Source organism: Trachurus trachurus (genome assembly GCF_905171665.1).
Source record: "Trachurus trachurus genome assembly, chromosome: 17".
Taxonomy (NCBI): domain Eukaryota; kingdom Metazoa; phylum Chordata; class Actinopteri; order Carangiformes; family Carangidae; genus Trachurus; species Trachurus trachurus.
The window spans coordinates 27,092,758-27,119,771 of NC_139900.1; the positions used below are offsets into that span (position 1 = coordinate 27,092,758).

At 42.8% G+C, this 27,014-nt stretch overlaps 1 protein-coding gene across 1 annotated transcript; it reads left to right on the forward strand.

Moving 5' to 3' along the window:
• Positions 1–1,226: 1,226 nt before the first annotated feature.
• Positions 1,227–27,014, forward strand: col6a1 (collagen, type VI, alpha 1). The gene is made up of 35 exons (XM_083990833.1): positions 1,227–1,496; positions 2,217–2,346; positions 2,906–3,106; positions 3,198–3,357; positions 4,592–4,711; positions 4,967–4,987; positions 5,737–5,757; positions 5,848–5,892; positions 6,016–6,069; positions 6,169–6,213; positions 7,226–7,252; positions 7,359–7,385; positions 7,506–7,550; positions 7,648–7,701; positions 8,238–8,300; positions 8,388–8,450; positions 8,536–8,589; positions 8,691–8,726; positions 8,819–8,881; positions 9,104–9,166; positions 12,428–12,490; positions 13,838–13,900; positions 14,055–14,105; positions 14,193–14,228; positions 14,434–14,496; positions 19,343–19,408; positions 21,276–21,311; positions 21,691–21,727; positions 21,952–21,960; positions 22,071–22,204; positions 22,516–22,622; positions 24,026–24,212; positions 24,297–24,471; positions 24,594–24,623; positions 24,732–27,014. Exons 1-35 carry the CDS (start codon positions 1,412–1,414, stop codon positions 25,334–25,336), a joined length of 3,039 nt encoding a protein of 1,012 aa, XP_083846959.1. The 5' UTR covers positions 1,227–1,411; the 3' UTR covers positions 25,337–27,014.

Genomic DNA, 27,014 nt, shown 5'->3' on the forward strand with positions numbered 1-27,014 from the left:
GATTTTTTATGGAGTAATGTGTTTCTGAGGAAGGCTGGTATTGAGACATCTCTGAATACATGCAGCAATATTTTACACATTCACACAACTGCCAGTGATCCAACAGATTTACTATGAGAGCTCGCTAATAAACACAGATCATTACCAGATGTCTGCCCCTCTCTCTCTCTCTTTCTCTTTTTTTCTCTCATCCCTCCCTCCCTTCTTTCTTTCCCTCTCCTTTCCTCCCCTTTATCCAACTAACGTTTTCTCTCCACGCAACAGTGATCTCAGTGGAAAATGTGAGTCCAGGCCTTTCCCTTCCCTTCGGTCCCACGCACACATGCATGTCCACAGCAACCTTGGAACATCCACCCCCATCAACACTTTGCCAAATGAGCGATCCATGCCTACACCTCCCTGCCTCCTTCCATGGAAGTACCTCACCCCTCCCTCCCTTTCTCCCCCCAAAACACAAAACTGTTTCCAGACTCCTTTCCAACATCTGTACATGAACAGCCAGTAGGGGGCACTGTGTCTCTTCCTGTTTCTGCAAAAATCCCCCTTCTTCCTTCATCTCCCCCCACACCCCACCACACCCCTCAACCTCTTTTTTTTGCTTTTATGTTCAAGTCAGGTCTGGATGCCACAGTGTAAACCAGATGCACCCAAATTCCCGCTCACCCCAGTCTTCCACAGAAAGGAGAGAGTTTTACACAAAGAGAAGAACAAGATGCTTCCCATCTGTACTGTCAGCTGCTTTTCATTAGGCTCCATGAAATTACTCCAGTGTGCATCTACTTCTTCTTGATTGTCTTTATGTGAGGGGAGGGGGGGATATAAGAAGCCCTAGCTGATTTCTGATTACACATGTTCTGAAAGCATTCAGACACAGTCACAATCAGTTTCCACGTGCACCCTCTTTGGAGAAAAGTAAAGAAAAAGTCTGTTTGTTTAGTTTTTTATTAGGTTAAGAATAAACCGTCAGCTGTGTGATGGTTGGATCGTCCTGCAAACTCAGCAGGCTGCTTGTTCATGTCCGTGTGTCTCCGTGTCCTCCTGGACCCTTTTAAGGAAGCAGACATATCTAGCATTTTGTGTAAACTTTAAAGTCCGTGCGCGTTCTGGTGTATTCCCATCTCATCCTCACAGGAAAAGCGCGTGAACTCCCACCACCCCTCCTCTCCGCTTCTTCCTCCTCCTCCCCCTCCTTCTCCTCATCCTCCTCCCTTTGCCGTGCGCTCTGGTCCTCCTCTGCGCGCTCTGGGTTTCGCCTCGGACAAATCGCGGTGGAGCGCTGGATCACCAAAAGTTCGCCGAATTGGTTTAGAGGTACCGGGCTTGGGGGGCCGGAGAGGTTCGGTGTCTTGTTTTCTGGGGGCCGGGGTGCTGTATATTTTTTTGAGTTTTTAGTTTTTGTTGCAGTTTAATCATGGAGACTTTCAGAGGTCTCCTTGCGTTGCTGTGCGTTTTCCTGGCCGGAGCGCAAACGCAGGTCCAAAGAAACAAGTTTACGGGTAAGTTCGCAGGAATCTGTCATGCTCTCTAAAAAAAATGTTCTACTATCTGGTGTTTATGGCATAACGCTGCATGTAACGTGGTCTTTCTGTGCCTGACTGTGTTGAAGTGATGTCTTGCTGCAAGAGCTAGTCCAGATGTTCATTGTCTCTGGGTTGCATAGTTCTGAAGGTTGACTCGCCTTCACAAATCAGCAGCAGCGACACCACAGCAGCTGGAAGTAGGATCAGAATATGAGGCTGGTTCAGCTCCTCCAGTAGGCCCTTGTTTGGTGCCATGCTATAGTGGGCCTGGTATGGGCTTTGGGTGTAATGCAAAGGAAGAACTGCTAGTGCTGTTCCAAAACAGGTGATGTGTTGAAGATATGCCTGAAGAAGAGTATTATTATTATTATTATTATTATTATTATTATTATTATTATTATTAGTAGTAGTAGTAGTAGTAGTAGTAAGTGCAGCCTAAATTCAGAAAGTCAGTATGTGGGGCCTGGACAGAGTAAGTCCTGCACCTGTTAGAAGTTTACCTGTGTACAGAGCGTGTCATGTCACCCAGTGGGAGGCCGGCTGCTGTCCTGAAGGCCTCCAAGCGCTGTAATGACGTCGCTACAGCTGATGGATGAATGGATGGAAGTGCATTTTGGATTGTTTCTGGTTCTGCAAGGATGTGGATGATCCATTTGCTGACAGCCATGTTTGTTTGTTTCCTGTGTGTGTGAGCAGACTGTCCTGTTGACCTTTACTTCGTACTGGATACATCTGAGAGTGTCGCCCTCAGAAAGTCACCTACCGAGTTTTATATTGACCAGATCAAAGATTTCACCAAGCGCTTCATAGATCAACTCGAGGACATGTAAGACACACAAACACACACACACACACACACACACACACACACACACACACAAAACAGGTTACCTGCAGTGGTGGAAAAGGTTTTAGAAAGCAATCAAACCTTCACCACTAGTACTGTACCTCCAGTAAAAGTCTATGAATTCCAGTTGTTACCTAAATATTAACATGTCCAGTCCTACAGCTTTTCCCAATCCTGCAGTGGTGTCCAGGTGTCCCCTCTGACATTGTGACATCACTCGTGGGCGTGGCTACAGGTGCAATACAGCACACTGACCAAACCTAACCACACCTATTAGTCTACTGATGCTGGCTCTGACCTCAAATCCCATCCAGCACCTCAAAACTCCATTGAAATACACTATTTGAGTACATTATACAGAAGCTATGGTCCCCGGTTCGATTCCACCGGTGGACCTTTGCTGCATGTCATTCCCCCCTCTCTCTGTCTCCCCATTTCCTGTCTCTCAACTGTCCAATCCATTAATCCCCCCAAAAAGTCCTTCTCTGCACCATGAGTTGATGCTGAGTGACTGTTGCACCTGTTTCTCTGTATCCAGGCGCCACCAATGTGACCGCATCCTGACCTGGAACTCAGGAGCGCTGCACTACAGTGATGAAGTCATCATTGTGCGAGAGCTGAGCGACATGAACACTCAACGCGAGGCCCTGAAGAGCGACATCGATAAAATCAAATACATTGGCAAGGGGACTTACACCGACTGCGCCATCAAGAGCGGCCTCGCCGAGCTGCTTATCGGGTAATAATAACACACACATACATGTAGTATACACTTCAGCAGTGATATGAGAAAGCTGCTGTTTCATTTCCAAGTGTGTGTCTGTTCGCAGTGGCTCCCACTACCACGAGAACAAGTACATTGTGGTTGTGACCGATGGTCATCCTCTGACTGGTTACAAAGAGCCATGTGGAGGAGTACAGGAGGCCGCGAATGAAGCCAAGCAACATGGAGTCAAAGTCTTTGCTGTCGCCATCTCACCTGACCACGAGGTACCTTAGTATAAAGTACTCCTAGCCTAACACAACACAACTCAGTTACCTCAAAATCAAAGATATCAAAGGTGCTGGAAACCAATCATTCTGGTAATATGAGTAATCAAGTCCTTTATAAAAACTCAATTTGCTGCCATAGTTTAAATTTGTGATTATTTTCTGGACAGATTCCTCCATTCATTTTCTTTATGTTCACTTTCATAAAGATACATATATATTACAGTTAACAGGCTATCAAATCAGATCATACCACAGCTATACACAGTCCTGATGAAGTTGCTTAACTGTGTTGGAATACTAAACCCATCCCAAATACTACCTACAGATGGTTTTGAAACAAATAAATCATTGGCTGATTTATCCATGTAATGGAAACAGGTTTTTGGGGGGTTTAAAGATTCTTTAATTTAATTTAAGTATATCATATCTATCTGTACATTGACAGAATTGTTGGTCTCTGTCCATCCTGTGTGTGAAGACATCTAAGTGCAAGACAAATGGAGGACACAATCCAGTCTTAGATTGAGTGTAAAGGGCAAGTCCCGTCCAGAAATGCATTTCAAACTTTAGAAGTAGACTGTATCCTATGAATACTATATACAGTCAAGTGGAGAAGGAGAAGTAAACTCATTCAAGGTGAAGTGAGGTGAGGTTAGGGTAAGAGGGTACTTAAGATCAGTAAAGTGAAGTACAATACAGTAACATGATGCAAGGTGAAGTAAAATGAAGTGAAAAACGAATATTTTTACACACTCTCAGGGTCTAAAACTTCTCATTTGCATCAGTGTGTGTAGTACACTCATCCACACAGACACACAGACACATAGACAGTCTCCTTGACTCTTGATGTGCATGGGCAGTTGTGTTTTGAGCACAGACTGTAAACAGTTATACAGTTTATACAGTACGTACTCCCGGACTACATTCTGCAGACCGTACAGTATTTGAAATCCTCCATTTGTCAGATGTTTATGTTAAGTGCTGCCAAGAGCCAAGATTCATTGTTCACACTGTGTCGACTCTGTGGCCTGATGCCTGGAGACAGACAAAAAGAGAAAAGGACAGGGACCTCATGCTCAGAAAGATGTGAACAGAGTGAACCAATCCAATCCCTGGATGTTGGACATCAACTGAAGATACGAACCAAAATCATGTCAACTAGTAAAAGATGAGTTCCACCCGCTGCTCTCAGGCCTGGAGGTCATGATGTTTGTGTTGTGTCTCCGTCCAGGACACCAGACTGTCCCTCATCGCCACAGATCAGAACTACAGACAGAACTTCACCGCTGCAGACGACGCCAGATCCGTCAACACCAAGATCGGAACCATTCGAACCATCATTGATATGATCGTATGTACTATTATTTTATTATTTTTGATTGATTTTATTGTGCACTTTAACATGCACTATGCACTTTATATATGGATTGCTGCTAGTCCTCCTGCTCCTCCTTCTTTTATTGGTCTGGTTTTATCTTATTTTTAGTTATTGTTTATTTGCAATCGCCTTGTCGACATGGAAATAAAGTATTGAATCTTAAATGTATTTTCTTCTCTTCTCCTCATCACATTTAATTAACCTGTGTTTCCTTTCCTTATTTTTCAGACAAACGAGACAAAGGATGTGGTATGTTTTGTTTTTTGTTTTTTTGTTTTTTAGATCTGTAAAGAAATCTTTTGATAGTAGATGGTGAACCGTTATTGTGTGTACATTAGTGGATTTCCTCACATTCAAACAGTATGACTAAACATGTCATCAATAAGCTTTTTGGCAGTTTGTATCTTGGTAGTTATGATTCTTCCTGATTTGTTTTGACTGATGGATTAGTTATGGATTATTCTTTACTTCAGCTGAAACATGTCACAGTAGAACTGGGATGGAGAGTCAGTTAAAACAAAGTGTTCAGTTTCCTACTCTATTATGTTTTCTTGCCAGATTTACTGTTTATGACTTCATGACCACCAGGGCTGTTCATCTCTTATTCCTCCCCAGTTACTGGCTCGGTCTTATTACTGGCAGCCCTTTGCTGCCCTCTAAACTCCCTCAAACACAGGAAACATGGTGGAGTCACACAGGAAACTGAAATGAGCAAATTAAGATTGCTGAGATATTCAGGATCCTGGTTACTTCTGTATCTCCAATAAAATGACGGCCTTTATATGTTAAATTATTAGACATATTTTCCAGCTCTGGTCTTAGACATGACAATGTTAAGTTCAGAAGACTTAATTATTGTCTAAGATCAGACCAGATATCATAGGGCCACATCCTGTTTTTAAAGATTTGAACAATTGTCAACAATAGTCACATCAAGCCAAACATAAAATAACTACTTTAAGATTTTAATAATTTTTCTTTTCTCTTTTTTCTTCCAGTGCTGTTCCTTTGACTGTAATGTAAGTATGATGTTCATTACATTCCTGCCAATTTAACTGCTTTTTGGTTTACGTTTGTTTTGAACTATTGTTTTATTGTTTTGGATGCAGGCTCCTGGAGGCCCCAAAGGACCAGACGGCGACACTGGCTCTAAGGTGTGATGATCATACAAATACATCTCATTTCAGAGACCGGCTGCAGCCGGTGCACTCAGCTGCACTCCAACAAATCAAACAATCAAACTAATAAACGTTTGTTTGTTTTTTTCTTGTTTACAGGGAGAAACAGGTAGACCAGGAATGCCTGGAGAGAAAGGAGATATTGGTGCAATGGTAGGTCATTTTCTCAATACACACATGTATATAGGACACAACAACATTTGTACTTGGAGGACATCTAATGATATTTCTTTTTTTTTTGCCGTGTTACAGGGAAACGTTGGAGATCCTGGTCCTGTTGGTTACAGTGGAATGAAGGTAGAGTACACATGTACCACTAACAAAGCGTTAATAGTGTTAATGTGCTTCACTCACTTCAGTCTAGTTTTCTATCAATGGACGTAACAGACACTTAGCAGTAGCAGCAATGATACACACAACAGCTGAGAGTAATGATACAATTCAAGTCAGTTCATTCATACTCTGCATTATCTCAAAGTGCTTTACAGGAAAGGTCAAGACCTTAATCTTTTGTAAGTAAGTGCAATTAAATAGAGGCACCAAGCCAGATGAATAGGTTTACATTATTAACACCACAATACAATGTCTGCCATGCGTGATGATGGCTTACAGACATATAGACATTTTTCCCAGCACTTTGTGTATTGGTCTGCTTGAAGTGTGAAGATGAAGGTCACACTCTCCTGACCTCATGCGGTTTCCTCAACAGTAGCAGTCACTGCACCTGCAACTGTTTCCATACCACTGCTTTCTTGCCAGCAGCTAAAATATTTGAAATAGGAATCATCTTGTGCTGCTAATTTAAAAAGTGTGAGCACTTTTCCACCATTATTGGTTTACACATTTTTGACCCAGAAAGAGAGTCAAACTGATCTATGCTCCATCAGGATGCTGTCTAGTCCCTCTCAATGTATTTCACTTTACTCACCGGCCATTATGATGTTTTTTATTTACTTATTTATTTTGCACGAACATATCATTTAAAACGGCATGAACAATCATCATGACTGGGATGTGCAAAGGGGAGGCATGAAACCCTTATATGAAAACCTCACCCACATATTCAAAAACCAAATTTGTTACAAGTAAAAACAAGAACACAGGGAATAGTTACACGATAACGAAAAATAAGTAGAAAAGTAAGTGATTATACAGTAAGTATAGGGAAGTAAGGAAAAATGCATACATGAATGAATAATGCAAAACAATAATAATGAATGTAATAATGAGAAAAAGAAGAAAAAAAGAAAAGAAAAACATGACAAGTTTATCTTGATGATAATAATAATGTGTGTATTTCTGTTTCCAGGGAGACCGCGGTGGCAGAGGAGAAAAGGTACGAACCCATCACACAAATACGTCACCATGTGTACTCTGTTTGATACGACTCTGACTGATGTGTGTAAATCACGACTGACTGATGTGTGTGTGTTTTCATGCAGGGTGACAGAGGAGCCAAAGGCTACAAGGTGAGCTGAGCTCTTCCTGATTCTCTCTTATCTCTGCTCACTCAGAAATCTAATAGTTAATTATTCCATCACTTTTACAATCAAATTTATTTCATCTCTGTGTTTGATTTTCTTCCTCAGGGAGACAAAGGTCAAAGAGGAAATGATGGAACTGACGGACGCAAGGTGAGTTACTGACCTCAACATCCAATCGGAGGAGCTGTGGCTGTCTGTCTGTTTTCCTTTTCACTGGCGTTTATTGTCCTATGTGTTTCCTCATCAGGGTGAAGCTGGTTATCCCGGCCTTCCCGGCTGTAAAGGATCTCCCGGATCAGATGTGAGTTGTATATCTCTGTATAGTCTCTGATTATGGTCTCCAGACAGCATGAATCACAACCAGGTGGAGATCAGTCATTAGATGTTCACACCGATAATGACATCAGGTTGAAGGACTGCAAATACACAGCCAATCAGAAGAGGAGGCGTTGGTGCATACACACACTTTTTTGATTTCCCCTGTGTTGATTTCTGTCTTGGATACAGTAACACACTGAGACAACCCACTTCCGTATCTGCCCAGGGTTCGGCTTCATTGTTTACAGATCAACCATTTGCATCTTTAGGAATGTGGCTGTCGGCGTGGCCCTGACCAGATCGCAGACCTGATCGCAGCGGCCTGGAGGCCTGCAGGCTGAGGCCATTAGCTCTTTAATCACCGCTCAGTTTACATTCTCCACTGTCAGATTGTTTAAATGAACAAACACACATGCGCACACGAGCGTACGTGCACAGCAGGGCCTCTTAGCCCGAGTGTTGTGGCTTCAGCTGCTCATGATCATGTGCTGAAAGTCTCTCTGTGCTGGATGTTTCTAGGGGCTGCAGGGAGACGGTGGACCAAAGGGAGACCCTGGTCCTTATGGACTGAAAGGAGGAAAAGTACGATTTTTGGAAATACTCACATGGTCAGAGATTGTCAGATTATCTCCTTGTGGTGGGTGATGAGACATTTCCCACTTCTTCCAGGGTGATGCTGGAAGAGATGGTGAACCAGGAAGGCCTGGAAACTATGGACCTCTGGGACCTCAGGTAAATCAGCACACAGGTAAACACAGGAGGATGATGATGGAGAGAGGAAGAAACATGTCTCATATAGATGTGTGTGTCGTGACAGGGTGATCCGGGCCCTCGTGGAGCTGATGGGGACAAAGGAGAGCGTGGTGACGATGTAGGTAACAATTTTGCCGGACAATGCCAAAATCAACAGTTATGCAATTGTTCAGCCCCAACTGATGTCCTGATGTGTGTGTGTGTGTGTGTGTGTTTCAGGGCCCACCTGGACCAGATGGCGGTCGCGGCGAGAGAGTAAATAAACATATGATTAATTGACTCAAAATGTGTGTTTTCTAAGTGTGAGCTGCCAATGTATACATTGATATCTGTAAAATCTCTTGTAGGGAACAATCGGAGAGAAGGGCGAGCAAGGTTCCCGTGGAAACAGAGGGCCCAGAGGCGAACCGGTAAGTGATGATAAGGATGACAATGTGGAGAAATGAAGAACAGATCCCGGGTCCCTCAGGGGCCTTCTCCTTTCTCACATCTCATAGAAATTCATGGGAAATTCAGTTTGGCACTTGTACTGAGGCGACTGCAACCACACTGACCTTAATGGAAGCCATACTTATTATTACAGCGCCGGTCTCAATTAGCTCGCCTTAAACATTTCTTCTTTTCCTTGTCAGGGGGAGCCAGGACCCCGTGGAGAGCAGGGGAGGGAGGGCTCAACTGGACCCAACGGAGACCCCGTAAGACACACACTCACACACACACACACACACTCAAATATAAACACACACAGCAACTGAAATAGCACAAACAGAAGCTACGTGCTCCGATTGTTAGCCTGTTGTTTTAGGAGGCAGCTCAGCCCCAGAAAACGAACCACCCACTTTTTCTCTCTGGCAGCATCCTTTTTTTTCCAGAGGGTGAGAGGGAGTGTGTGCGCATGCTTCCTGGTCAGCGCTCACATCCATATTTCACGTTGAGAGGGGAGTACATTCAGAGACACTTAAACAGAGGCGAATCTGGCCGTGGCCCCAGAGCGCTGCCCACCTCTGCATGCTCCATCTCCCCTCTCTCATTCTCAGTTTTTTACTCCTCCTGGGAACTTCCACACTCACTCTTTCCCCTCTGACTCAGTTCTTCTCTCCGTCTGCTCCAGCCAAAGCCTCAGTATGGTTTTTCTTAATAAGGCATCGAGCAGTGTAATAATAATAATACGTTACAAGCGTTAGTTGTGGTAACCTCCGTGAAGTCAGGAGCTTCAATGGCGCTTTTGTGCTTTTGGCTGATGATTAGTGAGGGACTGGATGGTACAGAAAACATGGAATAACTGACATGTTGGGCCGACCCCTCACACCCAGGAAAAACTGTATGCTCACATGCTAGGGATGTCATGATTACTTGTTTTAACAATTAATCGCGGTATTAAACGCCACAATTAATTTATCGCAAAGATTCCTAAATACGTCACTTACCAAAAAAGATTATGTCGGAACCATCTCGGCAGATGTGCGCCAAAGTAAAGGTAAATGCACAGATACTGGTCCATTTACCTAATGTAACATTGAATCGGTAGGAATTTTAAAGTTTGCGTGTCATTTGTAATTTAAAAAAAAAACTGTTAAAATAAACTTAAACATTGGTACAGATGACAATTAATGACTTGAATAATTAGAACACTTCCCCTGGGGAATATAATTGGTCCTTTATTTATAGATACTTAGAATATTTTGTGTAAATAATTAGCATTGTAATTATTTAGACTATATTTGATTTTACACATAAATAGTGTTGTGAAATTAATTAATGCATAATAATTGTGATAATCGTAATACCGTGATTATTTCTCTGACAATAATCGTACCAAGAAAATCTATAATCGTGACATCCCTATCACATGCAGTAATGTGCTGTACATCATCTGCAGCGATTAAACACTGTCAATCCACATTTTATGTGATTACGCATATATAGCGCTGAATCATTATACCATAGAAATGTGCAAATGTTAACTTTTATTTAGGAAGTAGCCAGGCTACTGTGACATTTTAGGATAGCTCCTTTTTTAAGTCTTTACCAGGATTAGAAGAGAAGAGCAGTACTGGGCTCAGCTCTGTTCATCCTGGGCAGGTTGGTCGACCTGTGTGATTTAGCCTGGCTGTGCTCAGACAGAGGCAGGAAAAAAAGAGAAGAAAAACGACCCTTCCAAGAACTACCGAATGTCCCTGTGTAAATATTCATCAATACATTCGACGGTTCTGTTCAGTTTCAGCAGCGTGCAAAACATGACTCATGGCTGAGGGGCTGCATGCAGCAGCTGGGCCCAGCTGTTAGAGGAAGATGGCGGCTAGTCAAACACTAACTCCCTGTAAACGACAGCATTTTGTTTTCCATTACGCCAAATTATTGTTGAGATTTACAAGGTGCAATGTGTAAGTGAGTCACCTTGGGAGGTTTAGAGAGTTGTTTTTCTCACACTGACCTCCTCCTCACGTAGCTGTTAAACCTTATGCCTCCAGTCTTTGTGCTGAACTAGACTACAACAAATAGGATGTGGATTTGTCTGCAATGTTGAAGCATTGCGTTAACATAAGTTACTCATGTGTGTGTGACCTGTTCCTGCAAGCTGCTAACAGTAAGCTATAGCATGATGCTAGTGGCTGTGCTGTAGGCCTAGATGTTGTTCAGGACATTTAGTATTGAACTCATACTTATAGGATTTTCTTCTTTCGGATTAAAAAAAAAACTTATCATGTCACACTTAAGATGAACAACTATTATACATACAGTACATATAGATAATTATTTAAATGCATGATGGAGCCTTTCAGATCTTGCAAACCAGGCAGATCTGAGAAAAGCTCACATGTAGCTAGCACGGTCTGAAAACTGCAGTTCCTTTAATGACCACTTGAGTCTTGCTCAGTCCTAAAATGTAGCTTTATTGCAGTACTTACTCCTTAATGGCATGTGTAGGGGGAGTGGATTTTTATATATCTCAGCTATTTGAATTTTATTAAGGTGTGAAGTTCTGCATGAATGAAGACAGGCTTCATCCCACCTCTTTGCCTATTTTTGGATTAGCTGGCAGTGAGTCCCAGTCAGGCGCTGGCTGCCAACTTAGTGACAGAGCAGCTCACTCACAGGAACCAATGGATGACGTTATGGAGGCTACGCCCACTTTTATGATGCTATCACGGACTGAACACCACAATGAAAAGACAGGTTCAGGTTACCAAAAATCATAGTGATTATTGTACAGGAGAACTAAACACACAAAGCAGAGAGAAACAAGCAGAGATGACTGAGACAAGATGTCAAAACTGAGCAAATGTCACTTAAGTCTAAACTAAAGAAGGCGTAAAAAGGGGCAAAAAAGGGGGAAGAGAAGGGAGAATGCAGAATAAATTCCCCAGGAGAGAGGAGACAATCCGTGGCAGGAAGAGAATCTGAAATGAGAGCAAGTGAAGTAAGGATAACACATGGTAAAAAAAATAAATGATAAGAAATAATAAGAACAGAAGTAACCTAGAGACAGAGCTTCACTCTACTTGCATGTCATAGCAGTGACTTTCGTTGTTATTAAAGTGAAAGAATAATGGACAGAGTTATGGAAAATTGTTATAATATTTAATCTAACAAACAAACAGCAGGTGCAAATATTTTCTCCTGACCTCCAGAGGTTAAACCTCTCACATTGCTGCAGTGTTGTAGAAGTGTGTCAGTACAAAGTGACATCCCAGCTGGTGTGGCTGCTTCAGGCCACGCCCATCACTGAGAGAAACGTGACTTGATACTTACAACCAGAGTGAATCACTGTATCATTCAGTCATGTACAAAGTGAATCTTTAAAATTGAAAAGTTTCAGGTTGTCTTATTGAAGTCTGGATGAATTCTGACATAATGACAAAATATTGTGATTTCTTTATGAGGCGAATCAAACCATGACGAAGCCTTTCAAAAAAGACAAATTTACCACATTAACACTGGTGTTGTTTTTCCAGGGTGAGCCAGGAAGGGCCGGGTCGCCTGGATACAGAGGAGATGAAGGCGCACCTGGACCAGAGGTGAGTCCAACAGGAAACACACACACACACACACACACACAAACACACACTGTTGCTGAGCCAACAAATACTGAAAACATACTTGCTCGGTACAGCTGTGATAAGATCCTACAAGAGTCAGAGCAGTTTTAAATCATTTTACATGAGAAGCCTTTCTTATGTTTGTCTGATATTTATTAACTTGTTTCAAGCTTAAAGTAAAAAAAACAAAAAAAAAACATGTTCTGTGCACCAATCAGGATTTAGAAGCATTTTAATTAGAAGTTAGTGAGTGTTTGTAGCTTTTCTGCTCATTCTTAATCAGACAGCCATGATGAAGAACACATTAGCCATAATGTTGCAACTCTTTATACATAGTAGCCTAAGTTAAAGCAGAAGTAAGCGATCCGGTCGTTTTGGCTAACTTCCTGTCAGCCGATGGAGTTAGCAGTCCCCGCCCTCGTCCCTACGTCACCACATTCACACGCATCCCTTGGCTGCACACACAGAGAGGACCGCCCCTTTGTGCCGTTCTCTCTCCTCATTGGATAAAGGTTGTAGGATACAAGGAAAGTTTTCTCCTCGGCTTACAGCAGAGCAGAGTGACTGACAGACCCGTGTTTCAGACCAAACACTCTATGTCAGTGATTGCTGTCGGAAGATATAACTTCTTCCGACAGCAATCACTTTGTATTATTAACACAAACATTCCGCTTACTTCTGCTTTAAGGCTCATTAATGTTTTATATAATCGAAGCGCAGACATAAGCAAAAATAACTAAATGTGAAACATATAATACTTCTTTTCTGTAACTGGAACATATTTAGCGTTAATAATTTAATATTATGGAGAAATAGTAAACATTGTAAAGTGTTTTCAGTCGATACCATATGAGCTCCAACTTGGCATGTAAAGAACTGTCTGTAATAACCGTATAAATGTGCAGCTCATTGCATCAGCTACAACCATAAAGCTGATCACAACCATGTGTGTTACAACTATTATCATCATTATTAGAAGACATTTGTCTGGACACTCACCTCAGTAATCACCCAGACTGTAACAGATTGCTGTTACTGATCGTTGCAAGCAGTTCAAATCACCCAGCTCTGTGCAAACCCTAATCTTTAGGTTTTTATTTACATGCTTACACACACACACACACACACACACACACACACACACACACACACACACGCACACACACACACACACACACACACACACACACACACACACACACACACACACACACACACACACACGGTGCCTGAACAACATTCACGTGAACACATGTAATGTGTTTGGCTCCAGTTGAATGTTATAGTTCATACGTTGCTAACATAATCATTGCTTTCGTCTGACAGGGACCCAAGGGACCGAGAGGAATCAAAGGAGCTCCAGGAGACAGAGGCCAGATGGGAGTGAGGGTGAGTATGGGAGAGACAGAGAGGGGGATGGGGGGACGGGGGGGTGGGGGGGACAGATGTGCACCATCCATCATAAGCCCTGCCATGAGGTTTGCATTTGTGTGTGCATGTGCGCACAACTGTTTGAATCTTAAGTGTTTCTTTCCCATTACAGGGAGAGGATGGTGCCCCAGGAAACGGTACTGAAGGTTGCCATGGCTTCCAGGTATGTGGCCACATCTGTATGATGTCATGTATAACACACTACGCTACATTGAAACGTGTCGAATCTGAACATTTCTGTGTCTTTTAGGGTTATCCTGGACCCCGGGGAGACGCTGGTGAACCGGTAGGTCATCTGTCACATGTCCTTTAACCTTCTGGACTTTTATTAGAAATCATTCATATGGTTGTACCTGGTTATCTTTTGCCTTTTGCATACATTTTAGCAGCAGCGCCGAATGAAACCAACCAACACTGTTTGAAGTTCTCTGAACTCAGTCGTCATGCTCACATTCCCTCGCGACCCCTAACATTTACTGTGTGACTTTCAGGGCGGCAAGGGAACCCCTGGACCCAAAGGAGATGATGGAGATGCTGGAGATCCAGGACCTGATGTGAGTCTGCCTTTGACTTGTCTCTTTTCTGGAGTTGCTTTTCGCTCTTGATCTCTTTTTATTGTTCTTCAGCCCTCCCTTGGCAGAGAGCGCTGACAGGATGTGAATCACATGTCTCCTTTTATCACCACACTGATATATTTCTTTTTTATTGGTTCAACACTTTTAGTAATATACAATCAGACGATTCTTCTTTTAATTTCAGCCTCTCATCTTGTTTTTTTTGTGTACTTCTTTTCTTTCTCCTTTTATTCTGTCTTTCTGTTGTTCCTCTCTCACACTCTTCTGTTCTGCAGCTGGGAATGCTTTCTTAAGTAGATCTGCACTCATTTTTCTGTGTGTGTGTGTGTGTGTGTGTGTGTGTGTGTGTGTGTGTGTGTGTGTGTGTGTGTGTGTGTGTGTGTGTGTGTGTGTGTGTGTGTGTGTGTGTGTGTGTGTGTGTGTGTGTCGCTAGGGAAGATGGCTGTGATCTGATGCAGCTGTGTATATGGCGTTGTTAGGGATACCAGGAAATGAGCGGAAACGATGGACTGCATTACTCTTCTGGTGTGAATGTGTGTATGTGTGTGTGTGTGTGTGTGTGTGTGTGTGTGTGTGTGTGTGTGTGTGTGTGTGTGTGTGTGTGTGTGTGTGTGTGTGTGTGTGTGTGTGTGTGTGTGTGTGTGTGTGTGTGTGTGTGTGTGTGTGTGTGTGTGTGTGTGTGTTGCATCTGTACATGTGTGTGATCATCCACATCTTCATAGCATGCCAGTTTAACGTTCTAACCCCCGGTTCAACCTGCTCGTGTTTACATTAAAATTACTGCCTTTCCAAGGTTCATGTTTCATGACATTTAAACCTTTCTGCACACGCTTTTGAACGTCTCTCTGCTCCGTGCATCGGCGCACCGTGACCTCATTTCTTCAAGAGGAGTCGCACTCTGTAAGCCTCAGATCAGTTTACTTCTCCTCAAGACTCTGAAGCACAGTGCAGGGATTAGACGGAGAGGTATAACTCACCCCGTGTTTACACTTTCCACTTTGGTGACAGCTGCAAACAGGAAGTATCTCATAACCCTTATAACTGATTCTACAGCTGCTATGATGCACGAGTTGATAACAAAGTTCCACTGACTCCAAACATTTCCAGTCAGTTTACAAGATGCAGCTTTTGGAATCCCGTTACAACATCTTTATCGATTTCAAACTTGTAAAAGCTTCTTGTTTGTTACCCCACTGACTTTTTGAAGCATACAAACAGCAGTTCACAGGAATGTAAAGTAAATTGACCAAGACACATCAAGTAAACCATATCGTAATAGACAAAGACAGAGCCAAGGCGATGCTAAGCTAACCTGCTGCTGGCTATAGCCTGGTGTTTAACAAGCAGATAAGAGCCTGCTATCAATTTTCTCTTGGCAGGAAAGCAAATAACTCCAAAACTTTCTTCTTTAGTCTGCTGTTGCTGTATCAGTCTGTGACCAGGTCTTGACACAGATACATAATAGTAGCCTGTGCCATATTTAATAGATCTCAATGGAAAAAATGAATCCATTACATTCCATTTATTCCCCGCGGCATTCATCCGTCTCTGTGCTCCTTGTTGTGTCTTTTTTCCTCTGAACAATCACTTGTTTGTCTCTCCACAAGTTTTACTCTCAGCTGAGCGCTGTTTTTTTGGACAGGAGACTGGAATCTGTTTGGCCTGCACATGAAGCTTCAAACTGAATAACAGCATATGCAGCTAATCTGCCGCTGGGCTCATTGTAATTTTTTTTTGACCAACTGGATTTCTGAATTGTTTAAATATTTTCACACTGTATGGACACGTACTTTGCTGCTTGGCCTTTCTCTGGCCAGAGGGGACAGGCAAAGAGGAGGAGGGAGTGTCAGAGACGACGAAGGTGGAGACTTTTGACTTATCACACCAGTTTAACTTTTTTAACTAACAGGCTTTGAAATGATGACATACACATGCTGGACGAGGTACGACAGGCAGTCACATCTGGCTCTGTGTCATCAAATATGACGCCATAAACTCTTGGCACGACATATGTTTATGTTTGCGGATGATATGACCCATGGTCTTAACATCAGAGTGTTTAAAGTTGAGAATGTGCCATAATTGGAAACGTGTGTGCTCTTATTCAAGGCTGACAGCAACTAGGTACGTGTGTGTGTTAAAAGCCAGGTGCTGGCATCACTGTCTCTCTCTCTCTCTCTCTCTCTCTCTCTCTCTCTCCGTCATATCTGTCCACTGGAGGCACGGGGCTGTGCAGCAGACTCCAGATCTGCTCCTTTAAGTCGGCGTCTGACTCACATCAAAGAGCAGCAAAAGATTTATCATGATGATTTGTGACTTTAGTGCCAGTCTGCCCCGTTCCCCTCACTACATCTCATTTCTGTCTGCCACGCTGAGCTGTAAATAAGTATTTATGTGACAACCAATCAGAATGTGTTTGAAGCCGAGAATTAAAGGTTGAAGTTAGTCTAATAATGATCTTTAAGACTTGAGGGTAATCCCTTTTTACTGAAGATCTAAAAATAAGCCTATTTACAGTAATGGGTTCAATATCGTTCATGAGTAAACACACTGCTTTTAGTTTAGTTTAGTTTATTTATTTATTTCATTCCTTTTGAGTCCTCATGTGTTTCCAGGCCGGTTCGGAGGCTGTTCCTAGTGCATAACACATTCAACATGATATCTGCTTTCAGTGTCTCTCAATTTTTCCTCCTCAAACCAAAATTCCCTAATTTCTTTAAAGTGTGTAACAGTATCTGTGGGAACATGCAAGTTAATGATGAGCTAATTTTCCAGAATTGACTTATTGACTCATGTTAAGCTGTTTATTCTACAGTGGAGCAGTGGAGCAGCTGCAGGGGCTTTAGCTGCTCCCTCCTCCTGCAGCTGTGATGTCTTGATAGACAACCAGATCAGCTCACAGTTTAGATTTGACATGGACTTAGAGGCTTTCCTCAGAATGACTGTACATGTTGGCAGCGATCTGAGACGATTCCATCTTCACAAATGATATACTGGTGTAAATTTGTTTAGAGTGGGACGACATAGTGCAGAATACTGGATGTGTTGTTGATGTTAAAACGAGGTGTGATCAGTGCGTTGTTGGTGCATTGTGTTTTGAGGGAGCTGAAAGCAGCTGTTTTATTTATTTATTTTACCTTTATTTTACCAGGCAAATTGCTTGAGATAAAAAAAAAATCTCTTTTACAAGCATGGCCTGGCAATAGCTGTGCACCTAACCAAGGAAAACCTGATCTGAAGTCAGTGGTGCTGTATTTTAATCATCTTTACCTTTGTTAGCTATGTTTGCTCTGAAATATTTTGTCTTAATACCTGTTGTTACCCGTCCTTATGGTGCAGACACACATGTCTTGTAAAAGGAAAGGAAGATGGCACCAAAAATACACCCACAGTTCCAACCTTTTTGAACCTGCAACCATTTTTTCCGCCGTTAAAGCGGACCTGAAGGACACACCCTGAGTGCACCTAATCCATGCTTTTTTAATTATAAAACCTTTATCTCAAGGCTCCATATTAGGAGCATTACTTTTCTAACAGTAGATGTTATTGGTGACATCCTTTGTCAATTTGATGTAAATATTAAAATTTCAAGTAAGAAACATATTTTCATTCCAGTATTTATCAACGAGACGCAGACCAAAGGCCACGGTGATGTTTTGTTTTCAGTCCTTCCCAAATGTAGCATTCTAAAAGTTAAAGCAGAAGTAAGCGATCCGGTCGTTTTGGCTAACTTCTTGTCAGCCAATGGAGTTCAAAGGGAATGGCGTGCTCGACTCTAGTGTAAGAATAAAACTGGGTGCCGGCTCAAAAATCGAAACACTGAAAAAACTGAAATAGCAGCACTCACAAAATAAACTTGAAATATTTATTTAACGCACAGCAGTGCCTGACGGACGCGTTTCAGCCCTTGGCTTTCTTCAGCGTCACGCAATGCGTCACGCAATGCGTTAAATAAATATTTCAAGTTTATTTTGTGAGTGCTACTATTTCAGTTTTTTCAGTCGATGGAGTTAGCAGTCCCCGCCCTCGTCCCTACGTCACCACATGCACGCGCATCCCTTGGCTGCACACACAGAGAGGACCGCCCCTTTATGCCGTTCTCTCTCCTCATTGGACAAAGGTTGTAGGATACAAGGAAAGTTTTCTCCTCGGCTTACAGCAGAGCAGAGTGACTGACAGACCCGTGTTTCAGACCAAACACTCTATATAAGTGATTATAGGAAGATAGAACTATTTAAGACTTATATTAACACAAACATTCCACTTACTTCTGCTTTAAATCTGTGCCTTAATACAGCAGCTGCTACAGTCTTATCAAAAAGACAAATAGTTGAACACATAACACAAATTATGTTTCTGCTCATGTGGCATTTAGTGGAACTTCAATAGTTATTGATATTCAGATGGATACAATGGATAAGGAAACTATTTTTCTTTTTAGATTTCTACCATCAGGCCTACCGAATCTCAAAAGTTGCATCACGAGCAAAAATTGGAAAACATTGTGTGTGTGTGTGTGTGTGTGTGTGTGTGTGTGTGTGTGTGTGTGTGTGTGTGTGTGTGTGTGTGTGTGTGTGTGTGTGTGTGTGTGTGTGTGTGTGTGTAATGTCAGTGAAAGGATTTAACTTTAACATAAGCAGTGCAGTCATATGGAGGCTGGTTAGTACAATACACCTACAGGGCACAAGTTGTCAACATGTCATGAAAACATTTCAGACTGTGACTGATGTTGTTCAACAGGGAGACTGTATATACATCCTGGAGTTTCAAAAAGAGCATTTGCTTACCGTCTTTTAATCTGCATGTCATTTTCTTCCTTCCACAGAACAACCAACCCGGGCCTCCAGGATCAAAAGGGGCCAAAGGTCACAGAGGACCCGAGGGCACATCGGTAAGAATACCATGAAGCCGGGCCGTTAAGTGTGTGCGTGTATGTGTGTGTGCGTGCTTGTGTTGTAGGTTCTCCCTCCAGATGTATGCAAGTTGAGACACCGGAGGGACTGTTGTCCACATGCTCAAACTTTCACTTTCAACCATAGCTTTGGGGTCATTTGGACTGTTTGTAAATCTCTACAGTGGGAAGTGGGTGTGTTCTGAAATAACGCTAAATCTGTTATTCTGAATGAATTTAGCAAAGCACAAACTGAATGAGATTACATCAGATGACACCGCCACAGCAGAAGAGACATAAATTTGACAAAAAATGTTGTAATTGTTTTTACATTTGTATTCATTGAAATTATGTGGCAATATCCCACATACTGTATCTGTTGTTGTTTTTTTGCTAATCTGACAAAACAACTTTCAGTTTCTTCACCCTGTCTGTGGTACTCAGCCACAAGCTCATTATTTTACAGCTGAAGTTGTAAATGCATGAAAACAGGTCAAAGGTATAAATTTCTATTTTTAAAATTCAGTCCGTAATTTCCTAAAACACCTGTTTTTGCTTGTATTTATTACTATGACCTAAACAGAGGTAAATGGTCTATTTGTTGGGGACTATTTTCAGCTGCGGATTAAGACACATTCGCTGATGTCATTTACTGCACCAGTACAGTAGTAGAATAAACAACAGTATCCTGTGAGCATGGTAATGAAGGAACATGTTGTTCATGCTGTGACTCACTGATGCCTTTTTAATAGAGCTGGGACAAAAACTGAGATCTAAGTCGAGGAAGAAGCCACACAGGCACTCCTTGTTTATAAGATCAATTCATTGATTTATTGACAATACGAAATGTGATAAAATCATTAATGAATTGATAATTTTATTACACTGAGCAAACAAAAAACAAACCTGCATCATGGTCTATTTTTCCACCTGTGGTTGCTGCTCGTCCCACACATAGACCCACAGACGTCCGGTAACTGAGCTTCGTTAACTCATTACTCAACATGAGACCAAACCACATGATGAAACGTAAAAAAATCGGCATCTTTTGGTTTTTTAGTTTGGCGCCGTCTATGTAGGAAAGATTTGTTTAATAAGTGTAATTCCCCACCTCTCTCACCAGTTGGCAGGAAGAAGTTTGTGGTACTGGGCCGTGTGAAAAAAAGAGCAAAGATTGGATCTAAATATAAAAGCCATGTTCTCTGGGGCAAAGTATCAGTTCTCAAACTACCCTCAAAAAACGTTCCCATCTTTCTTTCTCCTCTCTACTCATCCCCCTCTTCCTCCTCCTCCTCCTCCTCCTCCTCCTCCTCCTCTCCTCTCTGCTGTCTTGTGTCTGTGTTGCGTATTTCTTCATGAACCGTTTGTCATGTGATTCTCGGGACAGTTTCTCTCGTCTACAATTAACGGCTGCCTCTCTCACTCTCTCGGTCTCTCTCCTGCTGGCGTCTTTGTCACAGCAAAGAATGCTCTTAAACTGAGTTTAATGTCTGTTAAAACAAAACAGATGGTTTTTCCCGCAGCTGAGCAAAAAAACAAAATGCTGTGGCAACGAACTTTTTGGAAGATTCGCATGTTGTTGCAGGAAGATAGCCGCGCACAGAAATGTGTGGGTGTGGATGTGGCTTCTGTGACGGAGGGATTCTGGTTTTCAGTGAAGGGAGTAATGCTTTTCCTAAGAGTCACCATTTTTCTTTATTCCAGTTAAAATAAAAAGACTCTTCCAGGAGTCTCTGTAATCTTGAAGTCGGACCAGATCGACCTTTATCTGGACAGTTTTCTGAAGAGATAAACACACATCTATCAGGATGAATCACACTGTCTCCCTATCTTCTCTGCTCACATTCATTCTCTTTTTTCCATCCAGGGACCTCCTGGGCCTCCTGGACCACCAGGAACTGATGTGAGTATAAAAAAATTTGAATCAGTCTCTTTAATCTGAACCCTTGGCCTCATTCTAACCCCAGGGACAGAACAGCAAAGCACCAGAGGCTTAATTCCCTCTTCAGGCTGAGCTAGTTCTCAACCTGAAACTGATACTGTGTGTTCAGTCTGAAGCCACACATCCAATTTCCTGAACACAGAACACAAAAACCCATAGTCTTTAATAGAAACAGCCCTCTAAGTAAAAAATATGACCATTGTCTTCATTCATTGTTTTCTTTTTTTTTTCTCTTTTGAAGCTTGAAACAGTGGAGGGCTTGGTTGTGTTTGAAAGTTATGTAATGTGATTTAACAGCACATTGCAGCACTGTAACATGTTACTCCACCTCTCCCTGCAGGAATGTGAAATTCTGGATATCATCATGAAGCTCTGCTGTAAGTTATACGCTCACAGTTAGACACACACACACACAAAAAGGAGGCTACACATTAAATACTTTGCCCTTTTCAACTCACAGCCTGATTAACCAAACATGCAATCAAAACCTAAAGAATGTGAAGGTCATGAAGGTCCTGTTGTGTTACGTCGTTTTCTGGCCAGTCAATTAACTCTGACTTGTGTTTTTTTTTCTCTCCATCCTTTTCTAATCACTTGGCAGCCTGTTGTGGTAAGTCTGTACGCAATCTACACAGTCATTATCAATGTTATGGCCCGCACTCCACGGAGAAGTGTTTTCCTGAGAGATTGAGTTGATGTGTGTTTTGTCTGCGTCCTCAGAGTGTAAGTGTTCCTCTCTGGACCTGGCGTTCATTGTGGACAGCTCAGAGAGTATCGGTGCCACAAACTTCGCCCTCGCCAAAGACTTCATCATCACAGTCGTCGACAGGCTGATCAAAAACCAACAAGTCAAGGTAACAGCCCTAACCCTCTTTCTTTAGTCACAATGACGCCATCAATGTCGTGAAAACGGTTTTTCATAGATGTTACTGTAGGAACCGCCTGCTTTGAGAACAAACCTTAAAATAGAAAGTGTGAATGAAACATATTATTTCTGATTTTGCAACTTGCTCTCATGTCTCTCCAGTGACTCTCCTCTTCCACTTTGGATATAATTAGTCAGGATGGGTGGGACGCAGAAATGTTGACAGAAGAAAACACATGGCTGTAGACATAACACACAGACCAAAACACACAAGTCACTATGCAACGTTTTTCTTTCCAGTTTGCAGGTAATGAGTCCAGAGTGAGTGTTGTCCAGTACAGTGGAGCGCAGGCCCAGGAAAGTGTCCAACTGGGCGTCAACGTCCACTCCCTCACCGAATTTAAACAGTGAGTTCACATGCATGTAATCACAATCCTGCCTGTCTTAATACTTTCTCTCTAGCTTGTTCATTAATTGTGCGGTGTAGGCTGATGGTGATTTATACTGACTCACCACTGCTGCTGGGCTTTGATTTCAGTCTTTCAGTTGGAGCTTCACACATTTAGCCTCAACTTCAAACAAGTCAGTATTTGGAAGGAGTAGCACAACAAGCTCCTTATTCTCTTCATGGGCCAGCAGTGCATTGATAAAATCTTACTCAATATTGACTGTGTGGACATGACAGCGAGGATATATGAGATACACAGTCAATATTGAGTAAGATTGTAGCAATGCACTAGCCACTATATGTCATAATTTTGCACCCAGCTCAGTGCCCCCAAGTGTTTATAGTTAGCTTAGCCATGTTAAAAGCTAAAGGTTATGTCAATTAAACATTTATTTAATCACGTTTCATTAGTAAAGAATTAAATATTGTAATTAAGATGATAAAAGTCTCGTAATTTGGGGAAAGCAGGAAGTAAATAGCTTAGCTTAGCTTAGCTTAGCTTAGCACAACAACTGGAAGCAGATGCAGCTCTCTTTATAGTAGACTAAAACATTTAGAAAGTATTTTGATTCTAGTTCAACATTTTGGCAAATTGGCCCATTGCCATAATCACTATAGTCTTAGGAGTACATTTGTTACCTTTAATTTTCGGTGCAAGCTATTTTTAGAACGGCGGAGCAGAGCCACAAGCTGCTCAGAGCTACGCTACGGAGGCTAATGGGATTTCTTGGTTTCCCTCATCAAACTCATCAAATACCCAATCCAACAACTCCAAAACACTCTGGTGGACAAGTTGTGACCTGCACATTCACCACACTATGAGATCATAACAGAACATTACGAGACAGAGTTGTTTTAGAGGTAAATACAGAGACTGCTTGCTGAAAAACTGCCCCTGACAGGAACGCGCATCAGCTGTTTTGCATGAATTTACCTTGAAAAAAACTCCATCTCGTAACGTTCCGTTATTATCTCATAGCGTGGTGAATGTGCAGGTCACAACTTGTCCACCAGAGCGTTGTGGAGTTGTTGGATTGTGTATTTGATGAGTTTGATGAGGGAAACCAAGAAATCCCATTAGCCTCCGTAGCGTAGCTCTGAGCAGCTCACGGCTCTGCTCCGCCGTTCTAAAAATAGCTTGCACCGACAAATAAAGGTAACGAACCTACTGAAGGGATTATGGCAACGGGTCAATTTGCCAAAAATGTTGAACTATCCCTTTAACCCATACAAAACCAAACAAATTAAAACTAAAATGTTTCTTTTATCATAATTGACAAGGTAAAACTTTTTTTTTGTTATGTAGTCTCTTAAAGCAAAGCGGTGTTTTGTGTCATCAGTTCTCTCTGTGTCTGTGTGCAGGACAGTGAAAGACATGCGCTGGCTGGCTGAGGCCACATACACAGGCGAGGCCCTGGAATATGCTTTGAGCAACACAGTCAGGCTGATGACACACGAGAACAAGGTTGTTCTTGTTCTCACCGACGGTCGCTCCGACATCGACAGGGACAAGGTTCCCCTCAATGTTCTCTGTGGTAAAGACGTCACGGTGAGTGTCACGGCTACTGTATATGTCACTGAACTAAAATAGTTGGGTAGCAGCTAACCTAACAACCTGTTCCCTCGTCTCCAGGTGGGGGGTTTGGGAGTGAAGGACTACTCAGGCCGTCAGCCCAACCAGGAGCAGCTTGGAGATGTGGTGTGTAAGAGCGACCAAACCAAACCAGGCTTTTCATTCGTCCTGGACAACTTTGCTGAGCTGCTTGATGACACTTTCCTGCAGAACCTCACATCCAGAATCTGCCAAGGTAAACACACGCACACACGACCTACACAAAAAACACATTCACGGTCATTTCGTTTGCACCAACTGAACGTTCTGTACCATCATCAAACGAACTGACTGAACCTCTTTTGTTTTTTCATATAGATAAGAAATGCCCGGACTACAAGTGTCCCAGTAAGTCTGTTTTACAAGTGAATGGAATTGAAAATGTATAAATGTTATTTTGTCAAGGCTGTCATCATCTGGCTTTTTATCTAATGTATTGTGTCTTGTGTTTTGCAGTCACTTTCACTGAAGCTGCTGATGTTTTGATCATGATGGACAGCTCAGCCAGCGTCGGCCAGAAGAACTTTGAGACGAGCAAGACCTTCGTCCGTCGCTTGGCCGACCGCTTCCTGACCGCAAAGAGGAGCGCGGGCGCTACCGTCAGAGTGGGCGTGGCCCAGTACAGCCGCAGCGCCCGCATGGAGCAGCCGCTGACCACCAACTACACCCTGCTGGCCAATCGCATCGAAGAGGCCGCCTTCCAGAACGACGGCACCGACGTGCTGCAGGCCATGGAATTCGGCATCAGGAATTTACGAGGCCGCGGAGACGCTTCAGGAGGAAACAAGAAGCTGGTGCTGTTCTCCGACGGAAGGTCTCAGGCCGTCACCGAGGCCGTGCTGGAGAAACGCGTTCGCGAGGTGGCGGACGCCGGCGTGGAGCTCTTCGTCATCGCGGTCGGCAGCCAGGTCAACGAGGCCAACCTCCGCACGCTAGTGAGCAAGGGGCGGCTGGACGACGTCACCTACGCCCAGCGCCACCTGTTCCGCGTGGCAGACTACCCGTCTCTCCTCCGCGGGGTCTTCTCCCAGACCGTCTCCCGCAGGGTGTCCATGCGCTAAACGCAGGGCCTCAGACAACAGGACCAACACACGCTTTAGATTTTTTAGTCCCATTATGAATATTCAGTCTCACTCATTTACCGTACACTGTGTTCAAGTACTTTTGTAGAAAACAAAAAAGAAACGGCAAATGATTGTGTCGCAGAGAAATGGAAATGTCGTCTTTTTTATTTTTACCCTTATTTTACCAGGCAAATTGATAAGAGTGATTTTATGAAATCCTTAATTTCATGAAATTGTTTTAACAAATGTTTCATGGGACATTTTCATCCTGAGTTGCGCCTCCTAGGTAGACTATCTCAGGCTGTGTACAAATTTCACCCTTTATGTCTGGATCATTAGTCCTTAACTGAAGTGATAGCACCACTGTAGAGCACTAGAGGCAGTAACAACAGTAAACAATTGGAAGAAATTCCTAGGAGGCAAAGCTCAGGGTGAAAATGTCCCTTTTTAAGAGAGGTCACTTCAGTCCTGGAGAGCCATCAGAAATGGCCACATGTTAATGTTTTTCTAACTTTCACTATCACTGGGCAGATTTCTACTCAGGGATTCTGCAATTCCTGTTTCACTATCACCTTTGAACTTATCCCAAAGAACTAATGTGAGTTTTTAAAATGGCTCATTGAGGTTACGCTCTCTCCAGGACTGGAGCTCCGGCCGTCTGAGGGATTATGTTTAGGGTCTAATGTGGGCTTATTTTTTGTAGCTCTTACCACTCTTTCAAGCGGTGCCGGATGTGCAGAATCACACAAGTCAACCAACCAGAGCTGTGAACGGAAAACTCACCGAAACAGATTTTTGGCGAGTGCCAGCTGTACCTAAATGACTGTTAACATAGAGGGCAGGCTCATGTTTGGCTAGTCAGCTTTATTGTAAGTTTTGCCTCATGAAGCCTTTGGAAAAAAAATGAATTGGAAAAGTCGTAACATTCTTCCTTCTTGGTGAAAAGTTACAGCCGACATCACTTGAAAACTTTATGAAGTCACCAAATCGACAGGATGTGACATCAGACGGACTCTCAAACAAAACCCATCAGCACCTCAACCTGGTACTAATGAGGACACAACAGCTGGACTCAACGTGTGCGAGTCTCTCTGAGCGTGTGCATCTGCCTGAGTGTGTGCATCTGCCTGGGTGTGTGTGTTAGTGTGTGTGTGTGTGTGTGGGAGGGGCACCCCTGTGTGTACATAGCTTACATGTTTATGTGTGGTGGTGAGGTCATTTTTTACATGTAGCCTTGAGTGATTCATAAACAGTTGTACAGGGTCAGTGGATCAAGTGTCTGACCCTCACACACACACACACACACACACACACACACACACACACACACACACACACACCTTTGTACTTCATCAGTGCGGTAGGAAAACATCTGTCACAGTTGAAGGCTGGAAAGGAAATTTAATGGGACTCTTGATGCTGCAAAGCCCCTCACGCCCACACACACAGACAACACACACACCTTTAAGACCCCCCCCCCCCCCCCCACTGTAAATTCCAGACGTTCAGTTTTGTTGTTATCAGTGGCCCAGAGTCGCTGTTGTTGTTATCTGTGGTGCTATTAGTCTCAGTGTATCAGCCTCTAGCCATGTCGTTCAAGAAGATATTTTTACCTGAGGACACAAAACCTCAGGACTGTTGTAAGAGCTCCTTCAATAAAGGTTGCTACACCAGA